Source organism: Lactuca sativa, chromosome 8 (genome assembly GCF_002870075.4).
Source record: "Lactuca sativa cultivar Salinas chromosome 8, Lsat_Salinas_v11, whole genome shotgun sequence".
NCBI classification, from domain to species: domain Eukaryota; kingdom Viridiplantae; phylum Streptophyta; class Magnoliopsida; order Asterales; family Asteraceae; genus Lactuca; species Lactuca sativa.
Genome location: NC_056630.2, coordinates 222,450,843 through 222,470,639, shown reverse-complemented (window position 1 = coordinate 222,470,639; position 19,797 = coordinate 222,450,843). Strand labels below are relative to the sequence as shown.

At 31.0% G+C, this 19,797-nt stretch overlaps 2 protein-coding genes across 3 annotated transcripts; one reads left to right on the top strand and one right to left on the bottom strand.

Moving 5' to 3' along the window:
* Positions 1 to 2,308: 2,308 nt before the first annotated feature.
* On the top strand, positions 2,309 to 8,644 carry LOC111884884 (G-type lectin S-receptor-like serine/threonine-protein kinase At4g03230). 2 transcript variants are annotated; one of them, XM_052765989.1, is made up of 8 exons: positions 2,309 to 3,646; positions 4,559 to 4,729; positions 5,602 to 5,657; positions 6,212 to 6,422; positions 6,577 to 6,814; positions 6,929 to 7,073; positions 7,605 to 7,817; positions 8,341 to 8,644. In XM_052765989.1, the coding sequence occupies exons 1-8, from the start codon at positions 2,407 to 2,409 to the stop codon at positions 8,470 to 8,472; spliced, it is 2,406 nt and encodes an 801-aa protein (XP_052621949.1). In that variant the 5' UTR covers positions 2,309 to 2,406; the 3' UTR covers positions 8,473 to 8,644. The 2 variants fall into 2 exon arrangements, with proteins under 2 accessions (XP_052621949.1, XP_023736946.1); XM_023881178.3 differs by having other exon boundaries at positions 2,310 to 3,646; positions 5,461 to 5,657.
* A 2,517-nt stretch (positions 8,645 to 11,161) lies between these two features.
* LOC111884887 (DNA polymerase II subunit B3-1) lies at positions 11,162 to 11,855 on the bottom strand. Its single transcript, XM_023881182.3, has one exon. It carries the CDS (start codon positions 11,739 to 11,741, stop codon positions 11,337 to 11,339), a length of 405 nt encoding a protein of 134 aa, XP_023736950.1. The 5' UTR covers positions 11,742 to 11,855; the 3' UTR covers positions 11,162 to 11,336.
* Positions 11,856 to 19,797: the final 7,942 nt, after the last annotated feature.

The window sequence follows — 19,797 nt, the reverse complement described above, 5'->3', positions numbered from 1 at the left end:
ATATATATATATAATTGAAAATAATCAATATATTATATCAATTTATATACGAATTATTATATCAAATTTAACAACGACGTTACTGTTATATTTAAAATATATATTTGTAAAGACTTCAACAACATTTGTGTTTCTGCATATTCCAATGTGAATTTAAATATAAATTTCAGTGCCAATTACAAAAACCAAAGAATATTTTGTAAAGAGTTAAAAGTGATAAATGGTAGTGATGAATGCAAAAACTAAATTATAATATCAATTTAAGTAAAATATTTCCTAAATTATAATAACAATAGTTAAAAATAACTCTATAGAAATGATTATATTGTTACCTTTAAAATCAAAAGTAATGTTTGATATTTTAAATAATAATGATAGATTAAAACATTAAGCAAATAAATTTTAAAAAATTAATTAACAACAACAACAATTATAATTAATATTAAACAATATATTATATTTAATTTTATTCATGTATAACTCGCGGGTGGAAATCATTCAAACGATTGAGATTCTGAAGTTATGATAGATGTATATATTATCATATAATTCAAAATAATCAATATATTATATCAATTTAGTATACAAGTTATTATATCAAATTTAACAACATCGTTATCGTTATATTTAAAAAAAAACATATATTTGTAAAGACTTCAACTATATAGGTGTTTCTGCGCAACGCGCGGGCATTCGCCTAGTTTCATATATTTGTTTCCTCTTTTTTTATTCATCAACAATGAACACTGTAATTAGTATATATATATATATATATATATATATATATATATATATATATATATATATATATATATATATATATATATATATATATATATATATATATATATATATATTACCATAAACTTTCAAATATATTATTCAGAAAAGAAATTATGTTGATTTACAGATACGTATTCAAAAAGTATAATCATCATTCCTTAAACATGAATTAATAAACTACACATTTTTTTGAAATTATTTGTGCATACAAGATAATTGTAGTTAACTTACCTTGGTCTTTGGGCGGATTTACAAAATCTTGGTTCTGATGATGTGTTCTTGTTTGAAAAAAAAAATTGTACATCTTTGTCTTCAACCTTGAACTTTTTCTTCTGCTTTGCATGTTTCTTCAAATGTATTCTGCGAGATTTTTAGGATAATGATGGTTCAATGATGCGATTTCCATTAATAAGGATATAGTTTTATTATAATACCCCTACGTGAATATTACTAATTTTATTTTTGTTTTCTTTTCTTGATTAATTTTTTAATTATATTAGTCATTGATTAATCCAATCTAAAGGTCAAAATAGTTCTTTTTATTTAGAGAAAAACTATTTCTCATTTTAACTTTAGTTTATATATATATATATATATATATATATATATATATATATATATATATATATATATATATATATATATATATATATATATATATATATATAGGGTTAGGTTTATGTGAGACGGTCTAATTTTGTGAGACCATGATACATAATTTTTTATTTTTTATATTTTTATTTTTTATTTTTTTTTTTTGGTTAATTCAAGTTCCGAAAATAATATTTAAAAAAAAATTTTGAATTTTTCCATTTATTTTGCATTTTAAGGTTATTTTTTAGAATATGTACAATGCAATATTCTATTAGAATATTTCACGTATTTTTCAAAAAAAATGAGATTTTTTTTATTTTTTTAGTTAATTCAAGTTTCGAAAATAATATTTAACAAAAAAGAATTTTTAGATTTTTTCATTTATTTTGCATTTTAAAATAATTTTTTAGAATATGTCAGTGTAATATTCTATTAAATATTTCACGTATTTTTCAAAACAAAAACGGGATTTTTTTTTATTTTTTTAGTTAACTCAAGTTCCGAAAATAATATTTTAAAAAATTTTTGGATTTTTCCATTTATTTTGCACTTTAAAATTATTTTTAGATTTAATCTCACGGTTCTCATAAAATTAGAATGGTCTCAAATGAATTTGAATATATATATATATATATATATATATATATATATATATATATATATATATATATATATATATATATATATATTCTGTAAAGCATTGTCTCCAACCATATGCTTCTGTAATGTGCCATGCACGTGATTCTCTGTACCAAATAGTTTTCTTAGTTTTTCTATTTCGTACATGTTTTCAGAAAAAACATTATTATATTCTTTTACATTATTTTTTCATTACCTTCAATAAAATAACATTATAAATAAATTATTAAATTAAACGTGTCTTTATTTATATTCTATGTTTTTTGTCATTGTCTATCTTTTTCTATCACATATCAATGATAGTAGCGTTTAGTATTCCTCATATCACTAGAACATGAAACAACACAACCAAAATCTACATTCATTCTCGATAATCTCCCATATATTGATATGACGACTACCCCCATCAAACTCTTCCTTTTCTTCTTCACTGCAGTCGTGTTCTTATCCTCTCATGAGGCTAAAGAAATCTTGCTGAAAAACGAAGTTATCCGGGATGCAAAACATGAAACACTCATTTCCCCTGGAAAAATCTTTCAAATGGGTTTCTTTGAGCTACAACCAAACCACAGGTATGTTGGGATATGGTATTACTTAGATCCCAAAACGGTTGTATGGGTCGCCAATCGTGACTCCCCGATTTCATCATCTTCCTCCATAGTTACCATCCAAGACGATGGTAATTTTGTGGTGAAAGACAGTTCTACGAACTATTTCACCACAAACTTACATTCAGGGTCCGGTCGTCGGACCCTGAAATTATCGGATACAGGGAACGCGATACTGGAAGATGAATCTGGAAAACATCTTTGGTCCAGTTTCGCGTTCCCAACCGATACTTTCCTTCCAGGAATGTATATGGAGAAAACCATGAAAATTATATCATGGAAAACTCCAAACGATCCCGGAACCGGAAGTTTCGTGTTCCAAAAAGATCAAGTCTTCGGCTACAACAATTACACAGTTTTCACCGGAAAAAGCCTTCATTGGAAGAGCGGATTCGGTCTAGAACCCAACAAAAACCTCACCAAGATAGCAATGGCTGCACTTGAACTATTGTCAAACTCCACTCAAAAGTCAACTTCCTCAAGACTTTTAATGAATTCATCCGGTGAAATCCAATTCTACAGTTGGGATTCAAGATTCAGCAAATGGGTATTAAATTGGTCTGAACCTAAGAACTATTGTAGTAGATTCAACGTTTGTGGACCAAATAGAAGCTGTAACGTCACTACAAACATCGAAAACGATTCGATCTGTAACTGTTTACCTGGTTTTGAGCTTATGGATGATGTAGCTTCATCGCAACAAATCTGCAAAAGGACTTCGACTATATGTAGTGGGAACGACACTAGTTTCTTGGGCATGGAGATCATGAAGATCGATGTAACATTTGCGACGTTTTTGGAGTCTAGAAGTGCGTCTGAATGTAAAGAAAAGTGTTTGGGTTTGGATTGTTGTCAAGCTTATTCGTATAATGATGTTGGGAATCCAGAATTGGTTCGAGTTGGAGTTCCTGGAGGAAAACAAGGGTGCTGGATATGGAGTTCTGGATCGTATCTTGTTGATGTTCAAGTTGGTGATGGAGTTACTGGAGTTGAAGTTTTTATCAGAAACCCTATTTCGAAAGGTAAGTATACTTTCATATTATCATCTTGTGTTAATTCTTTCATTTTTCTTTATAACAACAAACACAAACGTTTTGATTTTCGTTCTAGTTTTGACTTAACACTCAATGACTTGAAGAGTGAAAATAAATATAGTTATTACAAAAAATAGATATGTTATTACAATAAAAAAATAATTTTTTTTTATAAGATGATTGATAGATTAGGTATATTTTGTTAACTTTGGAAACGCTGGATTCATTGGGCACTTTTTTAATTTATTTGTTTGTGGTTGTACTCATTTGACCTAGTGAATATAAACTATTGTTATTAAATTATAGATAAATGCATCAAAACTTGTAACCTAAGATAGAATTATTCGAACAATCTGTCACTAAATTGTATGCATTTGACCTATTGGATGTAAGCTATAACCTTTTCACGTTTTTTATTTTTTTGAACAGCTATAACCTTTTTTATTATAGTTGTTTTTTTATCAAATTAAATAAGAAGGTTGTACCCGAATAAAAAATAGTTTATTAATTTATTAGAGCTGTTTTATTTTTAATTTCAAATTTCTTATCAAACACAATAGTCACTCTTACCTCCCAGTCTTGGCATATCTCTCTTTTAATCTTGTTATATATTTTTGAAATGTTTTAACTAAAATCGAATTATAAACTCTTATATTTTCTTTCTATATATACTTCTACACATTTTACAAACATATTAGATGTTCCCAATATTTGTTGCGTAACATATGCTCACACAATGCTCTTTAAATATGTTCTTCATTTTCTATATTTTATTTTTTTTATCACCTTGCCATTCTAAAAATAATAATAATAATAAGTTCCAAGATAAAGTGTAGAGTGTAGAAATGATATGCAAGCTCTTTACATGAACTGAAATGGATCATATACAATATGTTTCAGCGATTAAAAAACCCCCCACAACTCAAGAACCTAATCAAAGTGTAAAAAGGTCAAAGTCAACATCTTCCGCATTCATTATCCTTTCTGCAACTGCCATTCCTGGAATTCTACTTTTTTGCTGCATAGCGTTTATTTGTTATAGGAGAAGGATGAATATCAGGAAAGCACAAGGTACCTAAACATCAATCCTAAATTTAAATTATTGTTTTTTATCTAAGCATGTATAGTATTAATTTGATATCTATATTACAAATGAAACTTATTATTGTCAAAACGATCTTTGAATTATCCTAAAGGTCTAAATGCATTTCATTTGTATTTGACTCTCTCATTACTCATAAATATCAGCAAGTGTACAATTATTATTTTTGACATGGTAATAAACACCAAAATAAAGATGGATAGTAAAAGAAAAATTATGAGCACCTTTTCATATAGGACAAAATAACTACCAATTTGGCCATATAACTTTTAGGAATTGCGAAATTGCTTTATGAATTATCCTTATCACAAAAAGTTTTTTTTTTTTTTTTCCCTTTTTTGCAAAATAACATTATTTCGCAAAATATGATCTCAATTTGCAAAATTTTATCAAATTCTATCATGGGTATTTTGTGTTTTATGTGAAAAAAAAAATGGTCTTTTGTTACTCTACGTCTTCAATTTTGGTCATTTTCGTGGTAATGTCATGTAATTTAAATAGCTATGTGGATTAAGATTCAGGAATATGATCAAATTCAAGGCATGGGAATCTTATAATTTTTCTTGACAAAATTTAGAAAGAATAAAAAAAAGTTGGTTAGATTTTTCAAAATCAAAAGTGATCCCAAGGGTGTGGTTTAAAGTAAAAGAAGATATAACATCTAAGTCCATATATGTCTATCTTTATGTTTTTCTTTTAGGAAAGGAAGAAAGCGAATCTGTCCATCAATTTAATGAAAGTGTGAGGCAAGTTCAAGATATGTTAGATCCATTCAATGAAAGTGATTCGCCAACCATTGGTATACCTTTCTTTGACTTTGAAAAAATATCGTCTTCCACAGATGGCTTCTCAGAAGCAAATATGCTTGGGGAAGGTGGTTTTGGACCCGTTTACAAGGTGAGAGTTCATATTCCCTTTAAAAAAAACATCAAAACATGTATCTTTAATTCCATTATTTCATTTATTATAATTCAAATTCCATACATTGACTACAATCGGTTTCTAAACACTCCACATAACTTAGTAATATTTTAAAGAAAAATCATGTATGACGTGGATATATTTCCTTTCTCTCATTTATGAATAAATGAGAAAAGGGAAACAGGTGTCAAGAGGTCCAACTTCAACTCGATATAAATTTTAATATGTTAGGAGTTACGAGACTCGTTTTATAAAACAGACTGAACTGAACGTATGCTTTATAAGAAATCTTGTATTTTTTTTATTGAAAATCACTCTTTTTGAAAGTTTAGCATTTTTGTGTTGTTTACTTTCATCGTGCAACATTTATGTTAGGAAAAGTTACCTAAAGAAAACAAAATTTACAATAGGAAAACATGTAAATGGTGTTTTATATTAACTAATTTAGTTAGTCATTTTAACTATGTACAATTATTCTCAATTCATATGTTTTACACTTACCAAATGATCATCGTGACAACGTATGTTAGGGTAAGTTCCCTGGGGGACTAGAAGTTGCGGTGAAGAGGCTATCAATCCATTCAGGACAAGGTTTAGAAGAGTTCAAGAATGAGGTTACATTGATTGCAAAACTTCAACATCGAAATCTTGTTAGACTATTGGGATATTGCATGAAGGGAAACGAGAAGATGCTCATATATGAGTATATGCCTAACAAAAGCCTAGATGCCTTCATATTTGGTAATCCTCTTTTGCCTTCTCACTATGATCAAAATGATTGTTTTTTTATTAAGAAATTCCTAATAAAAACTTATTATAGTATTCTAACTTCAAAAAAATAATTAAAGATAAGGACATGCATTTATGCTTATGTTTTGAATGAACTACTTGCAAGATGGGACACAAAGTGCATTGCTTGATTGGCCAAAAAGGTTTGAAATAATCATGGGGATTTGTAGAGGACTCATATATCTTCATCAAGATTCAAGGTTGAGAATAATCCATAGAGATTTAAAGACAAGTAATATCTTATTAGATGAAGATTTAAATCCAAAAATATCAGATTTTGGATTGGCAAAGATCGTCAATGGCAAAGAAGTGGAATCTAATACAAAAAGAGTTATTGGAACCTAGTAAGTATCATGTACATCTATGAGAATATAAAAAATTATCGTAAAATTTATGCATATTTAACAATTATGGCATTAGGTAAAATATTTGACAATTATTATTTGTTCTTGATGCAGTGGTTATATGGCTCCGGAATATGCTTTAGAAGGATTATTTTCAATAAAATCTGATGTTTATAGTTTTGGAGTAGTTGTTCTTGAGATTATCAGTGGGAAAAAGAAACACTATCAATGTGATCAAGCCATTAGTCTTCTCAATTATGTGAGTACAATATCTCATCAAACCCATGCTTCATTTAATCTTCTTTTGCTTTTGAAAAGAAAGGCTACCAACTTGCTTTTTTTGATCTTCTTTGCTTTTGAAAAGAAAGCCCACCAACTTCATTTGTCTATCAACTACACCAATACTTATGCTAACAAATTAAAAAATTCAAATATATTTTTTTGAGACAGTAACAATAATAATGACAGTAACTTTGAATTTGACCGACATCAACATGACAAAAACCGTAATGTTTGTCCTAATCAAAAGAATGATGGAACAATGTACATGGTACATGGCACATGGACTTCCTCTTGATTCCTTATTAGTGCAAAGTATGCAAATGTCATCATCTTCATCATCCAAAATAGTTTTATAAAATTTTTTCTAGTCCAATCTAGTTTCTTTTTGGTCATGCATGCACCCTATATCGCAAACACGTCCTACATACACAATTGTATTGTGTATGAGCGTCGGTCTTTCTAACGTTTTTTTTTTTACAAAATATCTGATCTTGAGTAATATGATCAGGCTTGGCATTTGTGGAGGGAAGGAAATCCGTTGGATCTAATGGAACAAGTTTTAAGAGAAAGTTACAACTCCGATGAAGTACTAAAATGTCTATTAATTGGCCTTTTATGTGTGCAAGAAGATCCTGATGATCGTCCTACGATGTCCAATGTAGTAACTATGCTCACTAGCGACATTGCTACACTTCCTGAGCCAAAACAACCGGCATTTTTAGTAAGAAAACTAACTTCGTCTTCTTATACTAATTCTTCTTCGTATCAACCCCATACACAGACCAACGTGGACGTGACAATCTCTGTAATACAAGGACGATAAGTATGGTGATTAAATTGTCAGTGTTTTTATGTTATTATTCCTTATATGAACTAATACATGTAAAGTTTACTTTTCTCGAAAATACGAAGATTTGTTCTCCTCATTTTTGATGAACTTCATAAATTAATGTGTGTGGATATGGTAGAATGAACAATTTTACATTGTAAATGGATAAAGATGAATAGTGTGAAACACATTCATTTCTTGTGGATAAATCCCTTTCCATGATATTATTTTCTCTTTAATATGAGAAATTCATTCATAGAAAATAGGTGATAAAACGGATGTTGTGTTGTATTTATGCATAGAAAATAGAGATAAGAAATATATTGATTTGAAAAACTAAATCCGTTGGTTTTAGCATTCTTGATTAGAGTAAAGAAGTATGATATATTGACAAACAATTGGTTCGTATGTATAGGTGACCAAATGGACAGGTGTGACGGGTCAAATGATGAGTCATGCTATGACGGGTCAAACAACGAGTCATAGTGTGACAGGTCAAACGATGAGTCATAGTGTGACGAGTCAAACAAAGAGTCTTAGCAGGTAAATTTAAAATAGTCGCAATTGAAAGTGTAAATCAACAATGGTGTCAATAATTTGGATATTGGGAGTATAAATATAGTTGAAATCAAATTAAATATTTTCAGAAAGTTTTTTAATGTATAAAGTTGTACCTCCTTAAGTATAATATAAATAAAAATTATAATTGAATCCAACAAGTTTTGTTTGTTGAAAAGGACCGGTTATATAGTTGTCAAAAATCTATAAAAACACATATTTCTCAATAAGAATGAACAAAAAGTAGTTTTATTTTGTTTTTAGTTCGACAATATTTTATATGATAAGTCTAATCTTAATTGACAAACGATGTGGTATATTAATGTTACTTTGAAGATCATAACATTGTTTTCTTTTAGATAGGAGATATGGAAAAAAAATTACTTTACGATGATATAAAAACATTCATATTTTAATAAAAAAAAATAATAAATGCATCGTATTTTACATGATATAGCAATAAAAGCTAAAATCAAAACTTAGATAAAAATTAAAAACTGTGTATCGGAAGTTATAATAGAAATATATATATTAAATTATAACAATATATTGATGAAAATCTACATATTACTTTGGATTATGTGATTATTTTCATGGTATTTGTAATTTGTTAATAGATTTGCATTTGAAATGATTTAAAACTAATTTCATTTGAAAACTAAGTGTATTTGGCGAATAATATTTACAATGATATTGAATTCCATTCTTTTTAAGATTTTGATCGACTTATAATTGGTTTTAAAAGTGTATATGTTAATTTTGATTGAATTATAATAGGTTTTAAAATTATTTATCTTGAATGAGACAGTCATCCATCTATTTCTCTTATAAAAATAAAAAATTTATATTATACTTTTATTAATTAGTTATCTAGAATTCTTTTACAAAAAAACTACAAATTAAATTAGAGAAATTAAATATTCTTCTACTTTTTGTTCCTACAAATCCTCTTTATCCAATTAACCAGTGACATGTATAACATTTAATACTTACTTAATGAAATTTAATAATGAAATGTAATGATATTTTAGTATAATAATATGACACATATCATCATTTAAATGATGACACATATCATCATTTAAATGAGTATGACGTTTGATAGGAACAAAAGATAGGAAAATAATTAATTTCTCGTTAATATGTTATCAAAATAACTTATGAATACACTTTATTAAATCAAGAAATAAAAATATTGTAGAACATTAAAAAAAAACAATAATAATCATATTAAAACATATTACATGACACGAACTAAACAAAAAAGAATTACGTGAGCAAGAGATTTACATAATGCAACGAAAAGAGTTTTTTCATACCTAAGTATTTATTAAAAAAAAATCAAACCCAACTAAGCAATTTATAGAATTTTAATTTCAAATCTTTTTAAATTCATCCAAGCATCAAACATCAAATCAAACAACCCAAAGTTCTTTTAAATAAACAATTTTAATTCCAAATACCATGTGGCACCAACATATTTCATCATTGAAATCTTTCATTTACAAATAAAACAACTACAATCTACTTCTTCCAAATCAAGTACTCTATACACAAAAGAAAGGGAAAAAAAAACGAAATCTTTCTTTTACACATCAAACTACAATCTACTTTTTCATTTTCAAATACTCTATTTAACAAAAAACAAAATGAAAATAAAATATGATTAACAAAAAAAATGGAGGAACATGTTCTTATATAAGCAAATCAATGTATTTAATCATTCAATTATGTTGAAGAAGTTAAAAGTTATGTAATTACAAATAAATATGGTTAAAAACCAATTAAGTAGAAAAACTTGAAAAATGAAAATGCGAGGAGTTTCAAATCAATATAGTTGAAGATAATTAAAATAAATAAAAGAAAGAGGTAAAATATATTAAAAAGGGTTAACAAAAACATTTTTATTTATATGGGTCAAAGATCAAAACCTCAAGAAAATTGTAACTACATACACCATCCATGTCAAAGAAAAAGATAATAACCATTGTAAATATGTATCTTTATTGTATTGTTTTGTTCCACATTTATGTTTTTTTTATATCTCTATATTTACAATGATCTCGTTTGTATATAATGTTATGTTATGTGTTATATATCCTAGTTGTTATTGGTATTCCATTGTCGGCTTTGTATTTTCCATTAGTTACAATATTGTGTATAACTTTATTGTTAGCATTTCGATTCATCCCTAGAACATAACATTTGCATCCTTGATCAATGTTATTTTAATGCATTATGGTAGTTGTATTCTTTCTTTGATGTAAAGTTAACACACCATGGAGATTATTGTGTATTAAGATTCATTAAGATTCACATGTGATCTTCATATGGGTTTAGAATTTAAACTAATCTACATGGTTGATCATAAATAACGCTAATAAGCATATCATATTGATTCGCTATAACATAAGGTGTTTTTTAGCATTCAATATCTCATTTAAGAGATCAAAACAACATTTTTATACTTTTACTTTAGGGAAGAAAAAATCTGATAGAATTCAATTCGAATTGAAAGTGTAATTGGTTTGATCTTAAAAGTCAAAGGGTTGCTTCTTTTGGAAATTTGGCTATGGATACACAGAACTAATGAAAAATCTCTGAATTCTATCAGAAAAAAGACCCAAAACTAGAATTTCAATACATTTCATTACTAGGACATGATATCTGAAACTTAATTGATGAGAATCGAGCCATTGATAATCTGTAATGGAGCATTTTACAGTGATCTAGAAAGCGAATAAGGTTAATCAAGTAGAAATTTTAGTTTGTAAAGGAAGAGATACATACAGATCCGATAAGCGTAACTCGTTTTCTGGAGATAAAGCAAACACTGACAAGTTCTACTAAACCCTAAGGTTCTTTCTGGAAGAAACTGTCGATCCGACGAGTGCCAACAGGAACAGGGTTATTATCACTCCTTTTATGAGGTCGATCAGGTTTCGATGATGTCTGAGCCGCCGCTGGTGGCGGCGGCAATGGAAGTGAATCGAGAAGGAAATCAGCAGTCGGCTGGTGTCTCTTAACGGCGATTCGAAGGTGCTCCAGCTTTATTGTCTTCCTTTTCTTCTCAACTGCAACCTCCGATGATTTCTCGGCCAAGAACTTGACGAAAAGCTCGGTGGCGTTCGAGATTAGGAATAGGGCATCGGCGTTGATTTTGTTGATATCTTTGTCGAGTTTCATAATCCGTTTCACTCTGCCGGTTGGTATACTTGATTGGACGGTTTCTGTGTGAATCTCTTCACCTTCCGCCATTGATAACTGTAAATCTGTAGAGTGAAACAGGAGTTTTGGGCTACAGAATTTTGGGGAAGAAATTGTTTGGTTATTTAGGGTTTGATTTTGGCGGGAAGATGAAATGTTTTGGGCGCGGATTAATGGTCACGAAAAAGAACTTATCGAGAACTCTAATATATGAATAAAATGCATAATTAGCTCGGATTTAAAGAAAATATCAGCAAAGCCCCTCTAGTTTCATTGTTATTTTAAAGAGAGCCCTAACTAAAATCGAACCTTTTTTTTTGTAAACTCACTAAATATGTTATGTTATGTAGTACGAGTTTATGTTTATTTATGTTTGTTTATAGTTGTTTATATTGGATTATGTTTGTTTATATTCATTTGTGTTTGGCAGAGACGATCCAACCAGTTTGGAGGCTTTAAACGAATCAAAAATTTGAAGCTCTTTTCATTAGTATTATAATGTTATAAATTAAACCTTCCTCCTTTTGAAAATCCAACTTGGGTAATAAATATTTAAAAAATAATAATAATAAATAAATAAACCAAACCCCTATTAACCCTAATAGATTATAGATAGTCTAGTCGGAAAAAAAATAGTCAAGACTATTCTACAATCTACATCAAAGTTTAAAAAACATATTTCATTCTTCTTTTGTGCAGAAAATAAAAAAACAGATTTCTACATGACTACATCAAACTGATTTCTATTTTCTACATCAAACAAAACTGCATCAAAATAACAAAATTTATCAATTATCATAGATAATAGATTATCAGATTATCACAAATTCAAATTCATAGATAATTAGTTGTGGTGAAATAGAGAACTAGAGGAAGAATCGAAGAAGAACAATAGAACATACCTATTTAGAATTCAGCCTTTCAAGATTCAAGATTCTGGACAGGAATCACCAAATCAGTTGAGTTAATATTGACGCTTGACATCCTTTTCAAAAAAAATCAATCAACTTATCAAAAATCACCATGAAGAATATTAGAAGAATAATAGAGAATCAGAGAAGTAATGTTTTTTTGTGGTTCTGAGTAGAATCAAGAATGAAATCACTAATCAGTTAATTAGATTCAAAGGACATAAAAAGAAGAGGAAGTGAAGAACACTTGTTGAGTCGCGGAATTTGTGGTTCTAACTAATATGTTAATTATACTCATATGATAGAAAAAGAAGAAGAAGTGAAGAACAGTTGTTGAGTCACAGTTTCTACCGAATGTTTTCTGCCGATGTACATGAATGAAGAATCTGAATAAATAATCCCCAAATTTAATTTTAGGTTAAGGGGGGCCCTTAGAATTAGGGGACCTAAGCAAGGGCTTAATTTTTATTATAGTAAGGTCGGCCTTGTGTGTTGGTTATGTTTGTGACAATTCTTATTTTCCTAACAATTTTCAAAACACCACAGTATTTGCAACACTCGTTCCAGGTATGGTGTTATTTTCAAGTATATATGGCAATTTTCTTTGGAAACCATGATGTGGCGTCGAGTTCAGGGTCGCGGGATTTAATGAATCACTACGATGTGGTAGTGGCTGTTGGGGAAAACTTTAGATGTAACGCCCCATTTCTGGTATGTGATTTAAATAAAGTAATTTTCTTTTTCTTAAGGGGTACTCAACGAGTCAGTAGCCCGACTCGTTGAGTAGAGACGGGATTTGCATGCGGTTTAAGTTGGCTACTCGACGAGTCCATATTCTTGGACCCGACGAGTCTGCCAATCTGGATGAAACCCTAATTTCAAGGGTTTGCACCCTATTTAAACAACTCTATGCGCCCAAAATCAGCCTCCATCACCCTCAGAACGTCCCTTACTAAACCCTAGCCTTCCTTTAAGCATTCTTGGAGTATTTCTCATCTTGTGAAATATTTTGGTGCATTTTGGGGTTAGAAGAAGAAGAGAAGAGAGGGGTTTTCAAGAAGAGCAAAGAAGATCCGAGTTTCTTGTGTCATTCCAGTTCCCATTGAGGTATAAAGCTCGAATCTTTGCTTGTTATCATGTAGATCTCCTTAAAAGCTTGCTAGTGTTGTTTTCTAGCCATTTCTAGACATTGATGTCGATTTAAGAGTAGTTATGATGAATGGGCTTCAGATCTAAGCATTTCAGAACTCCTTAAGCTCAAGGTTGCCACCTTTATTGAGCTAAATTCCCATTCCAAACATAGATCTCCTCTTTTAGATATTTATTGGGCATTTAAGCTTCTTATGAGCATGCATGCACATAAAGTTAGAAACTTTATGTGTGAAACCAGTCCTAGGAACCCAGATCTATGAATTGGATGCACTGGAATCCAGCAAAATCGACTGTATAGTAATGGCATGTTTAGGACTCGACGAGTTGTTCTTCAGACTCGACAAGTCGAGTCGCGAGTCCCCGATTTTTCACCGTTTGAGAGTTTAGGGTGAATCAGTGAGTGAGAATGGACTCGGTGAGTTAGAGCTCAGATCTAGTAATGGAGGGACTCGTCCAGTCTACACGCTATCTCGGCAAGTCCGGTCAACTGAAAGTTGACTTTGACCAGGAAGTTGACTTTGAGCAAGGGTAAAATAGTCATTTTACCCCGAGGGCAGTTATCAGTACCTGATCTAGTGTTTTTGGGATTTGTAGCCGGAGAGTTCCGGAGCAACAGTCAGCTAGTTTCAGATTTAGCATCTCAGCAGCCAGCGTTACGAGGTGAGTTTTCTTCCAGTAGGAACGGGTCTACAGCCACAATGTCGACCCGTTTAGTTAGCAGTAGTTTCCGGACTTTGGTCTGATGCAGTAGTTCAGTGTGCTTGATGTCTTTGTGATTCAATCATGTCTTTGTGTTATGTGTTATGGACTTTGGTCAGATGCAGTATGCAGTATATGTGTTTATGCTAGTAGTTATGATTATGCTATGATATGTTCAGTCAGTTTCCGGACTTCGGTCTGATGCAGAGGGCAAGGCCCTGGTTAGTTCCGGACTTCGGTCCGATGCAGAGGGCAAGGCTCTGTTTAGTTCCGGACTTCGGTCCGATGTAGAGGGCAAGGCCATGGTTAGTTCCGGACTTCGGTCCGATGCAGTTTCCGGACTTCAGTCCGATGCAGTTTTCGGATTTCGATCCAATGCAGTGGGCAAGGCCCAGTATGTGCTTTATGTGTTATTGTATGGTATGTGGTAATTTAGGGGAGCTCACTAAGCTTTGTGCTTACAGTTTCAGTTTTGGTTTCAGGTACTTCCGCTAGCAAAGGGAAAAGCTCGGGTTGATGGCATGGCACACACCACAGTTGCAATTTTATCCTGGGAGTTTATTTCAGATATTTTGATATGATATTGACTTTTGTTTTGAATTGGTATATTTACTATGGCATTTTGAGACATACAATTCATGGTTTTATTATATAACATTTGATGTTATGGTTTTTAGTAATATTAAAACAAAAAAATTTTGGTTGTATTTTTCGGATGTTACACTAGAGTTTAAGGGTTGAGCCTTATTTAAAGATCCTTAGCCCCTTTCTGTTGGATTAGTGTCTAAGCCCGTAACCATATTTGTCAAGTACTTGACCCGATTGTGCATGGTCCTTTTGGGTTGCCTTCATCAGAGCAACTTGACTGGAGAAATAATAAAGAAAGAGGTTATTATGATTATTAATATGTTATAAGAATAATATATTAAAGGAGAAATCATATTTGTTTAATTAATATTGGTCAATAATTAATTAAGAATTAATTTAGTGATCAAGTGTAATTAATTAAACTAGAGGGCCTGAATTGTAATTATGTGATAGTTACAAAATAGGGTAATGGTTATCCTAGATATAGGCTGGACGAATTCAAGGGATAAGATATCCTTGAAATCGTCCAAAGGATAAGGATAAGGGTTTTCAAGGCTTATCTTATGGTTACTTGGTGGGCAAGCAACTGGATAAGGATAAGGACTGAAACCCTAATCTCTACACCTATATAAAGACCCCTAAGGCAATAAGAATTCGTCCATGCCTTATCTAGCGTTACTAAGGACGAATTTCATACCTCTTCTCTCTCTCTCTCTCTCTCTCTCTCTCTCTCTCTCTTGCCTCTCCATTTGCTCTTGGTGTTTGTGAGCCATTAGAGGTACTACACTTGTGGCACTTGCTTTCAAAGACAAGAAGATTCAAGATTTAAGTTGTTATTACAATATAACAACAAGAGGTATGTATTTCATCTTTCCTTGTGGATTTTGAAATACCTAGAAGCTTGTTAGGGTTCTTCACATGTTCATAATGTTGTATAACTAATAGTGATAACATAGATCCAATTCTAGGGTTGCATGCACACATAGGATTGTTTGTATAAAACCCATCAGTGGGATCAGAGCCTTTGGTTAACTTGTTTTCAATTAGTATTATACAATTGTATGAACTTGAAATATTAGGGTTTATAGCCAATAAATCTTAGGAGGCTAGAAATTTCGAGATTAGGGTTTCTATACCCTAATTTGCGAAAATTTCAAAGGGTTTTCAAATCCTTTCCTTAAGCCTCGAGATTTCGAAATCTAGGGTTTGTAAAACCCCATGATTTTCGAAATTAGCCTCCTCCCCAAGATTAGATCCTAAATTTTAGGGATTTGGATTATCCTATATCTTGTAATTATCCTTTAATGGTAATATATGGTAATTAAAGATTTTTGAATTATCCTATCGCATGATTTTCGAAATTTAGAGGGATTAAAAAGATTAGGATAAATTAATTGTTTAATTGGTAATTATCCTTTATGATTTAGATAATCCCTTATGATTTAATAATTTAAATTAATAGTTTAATTCAAGATAATTATTAAATCAAGAGTTTTAATATTTAAAATTTTAATTTAAATAGTCTTGAATTCGAAAATTTTAAAGTGAGATTAAAACCTAATTGTTTTGAAAAGTTTCAAAACCTGCCCTCAAGTTTTGGGATTTAAATTGGTTGATTAAAAGTTTAATTTTGAAAAATGTTAAATTCTAAAACCCTAAATTTGAAAAGTTCAAATCACACCCTTATGGTTTTATTAAATTAATTAAGTGTATGATTAAAAGAAAGTTAATAAATCCATAATGATATGGTTTATATTTTAAGTGTAATTTATAAAATTTAAACCACCTAGTATTTTAAAAGTGTAAAATACACTCTTATACTATGTATAACATTAAAAGTCTAATATTATATATGTATAACTTAAATGCTAGTCTTACTATTAGTAGGCCTCATTCACGAAGCCGATCTATAAGGGGGTATAAGGTTTTGGCCTATAAAATGGTCGTTTAATGGGTGTCCACTCTCACCCACCGCTTCCTTGATTGGTGGAGGGTCGTTAGCCGAACGGGTAGGATAGGGAAAATCCTCTCCTCATTAAAGGTATAATGAAAAATAAAGTAGCTAAATGTTTTATAAAATTCCCAATCCTAGTTACTTTAGGCAAAAGTGAAATTGATGCAATTCCATGAAATTACACTTTGTACCCTTGCTAAGACGTTAGTGGAGTGCGTGTGGTTTACCGGCACACTAATTGGGTTCTAAGCAAAGGTGGCAAAGGGTGACTCAATATTTGTCATAGTTCGATGGAGCGTGTGTGGTTTACCGGCACATCGAATAGGTGACTGTAACAATGAGGGCACCATGTAGATTTGCATGGTTATTCACACCCACTTTGTGATCCTCAACATCCCAGTCACAAACGAGAGGGGCATATCGAGATTTAAACATGTCATTGAAAAGTTCAATGAATCTTAAAGGAAATCTAGGAATTCTTAATACATTTATACTTAAGCCTTTATGTTTTTCATGGTGAAGAATTAGTGAATCGTCATTCACTTACCTCCGAATTATTTGCATGTTGGATTACGACATCCCTCTTTTAATGTGTAAATAATGTTGTTGGATCCTAGCCTTAATGTCTCATTTGGGTGTTTCATTAAGGATTCAATCAACTAACTTGAAATTTCTCCCGTTTTTTAGATGTCTGATTCTAACCGTGGTCTTCCCGAATCCCAAGGAAAAAGTGTTCCTGTTAAAAGTGAAAGCTTGTTCCAAAGTGAAGGATCAATCTGGACTAGCTTGATTTCACTTCTTCCTCCTCCTCCCGTTGTTCTCCCTGACCCACAAGAACGAAGATTTGAAAGGTTCAAGATCACCGAAACCCTATTGGCAATGTAACATAAAGATGGTAAACCCGTGTGTGCTCACGTCCTAGGGATGAAATCACACATTGATAGGTTGATTATGTTGGGTGCGTCTTTTCCCAATAAGTTGGTTGTGGACTGGGTTCTTCATTCACTCCCTAAATCATATGATAAGTTCATAAGAGAGTATTATATGATGGATCTTGACGTGACCCTCATTGACTTAACTTACATGCTTATTGCTACTGAGTCAGGAATGATTTGGCAAAGCAATGGAGCATATTTGTCTAATAATTCAACCAACCATGCTTCCGTGGACACTCTAGAAGAACCCACCTGTTTCTGCTACCAAGAGAAGGAGAAATGGATATGAAGCTGCCCAAAGGACCTGAAGAGTCTAACAGATGGGAGAGTCAAGAAGTATGACTCTACTTCAGGTATAAAATCCACTATCTAACTCCATTAAATTCCTATTCTTTATACAAAACGTGATAAGATTACATTTGCATGTTTTGAAAGATTAGAGAAAAGAGAGGAAGTTTGATGGAAGAGCAAGATGAGTCTGATCACGAAGAAATGGATTACGATCGCATGGATTCGAAGATCAGATTTGAGCTTAGGAAGTTATGATAGAACTGTTAGGAGTATTTGATTACATAGTTTTTCAGTTGAATTTTGCATTGTAAGGACATGTTTTCCGCTGCTTTTATGAATAAAATAAATTTTGGTTTTATCTTATTTGTTAATCCTTACAATGGCATATATGAAAAATTGATGTTTGTGTACTTTTATTATTAGCAAAATGGATTTGATTCTTAATTAGGTTATTTATGGAAGTGTCCAGAGTTTACCAAATAGGGAGAGTTTCTCATCGCCCAAGTTTCAAGTGGATGGGAACTTGGAATCGTATAACAAGTATTATATGATGAATGGAAACTTTCACATTTGGGAAATTTGGACTAATTCCTTGACAAAGTGTCAATTGAAGGACTAGGAGATCAAATACACTAGGTCGTACGTTGATCAAGTCTACCACAAGAGTGACAAAGATATTCGTCATGATTTACTAAAGTTTAGTGAATATGGTTATACCTATAAGATTGAGTATAATTATAAGTTGATTGAAAGAGTTTCAATCAATAGCAAAATGAATAAGAAGAATAAAATAGGCAGAAAGATAAAAGTTTTGCTATTCTGAGAAGAAGGGAAAATACATTTTATTATGTTTTATGATAAGTCTTAATGATTAAGAACCTTATCTCAATTGATCCTCTAAGTGAGTCTTAGTATAATTTGTATGTCTAAATAGAGGAATCGAGAATTGTGGAAATGGTTAAATCAAGAAGTCAATCATACTTCGTTCCAATATCAAGTCTTAGAGTAATACTCCAAGATTGTGAATTGAGTGACAAGTCTTAAGAAGGTTTATAACATTCATGAAATGTGGAATTTGGGAAAAAGGTTTTCTTATTCTTGCACATTTCAAATTGGTAAGTTTTGATGTCTTGGATAAGACAAAGATCAACTAGGACCAATCATGTGAAATATTTTGTATTGATAAAACTACACTAACTCTTGAATATTTGTTTGTTAAGAAATGTTTCTTGACAAGAGAACCTTATATGTCAAGGAGTCAGTGGGAGTCTTAATGGTCTTGAAAGGTTTCAAGAACAAATCAATAATAAACCTTATCAATCATCACTAGCACACGACTTGAGGTTTACAACCTATTGTGTTGATACTATTTTGTTTTCTGTGCCATTCCAATTGAGTTTTCTGTATATGTGAGTTCTACGAGTTCTCAATGGATTATATAGGGGCAAGACACCTTGTTCAATGGAAAGTACATTGAAATGAAGGGGTGGGCTGCTCAATAACTTGGAAGTAATGGTGGGACCCTTGATGGCAAGAAATTAAGAAGACCAAGTTCTATCCATAAGAGTTTGGATTTG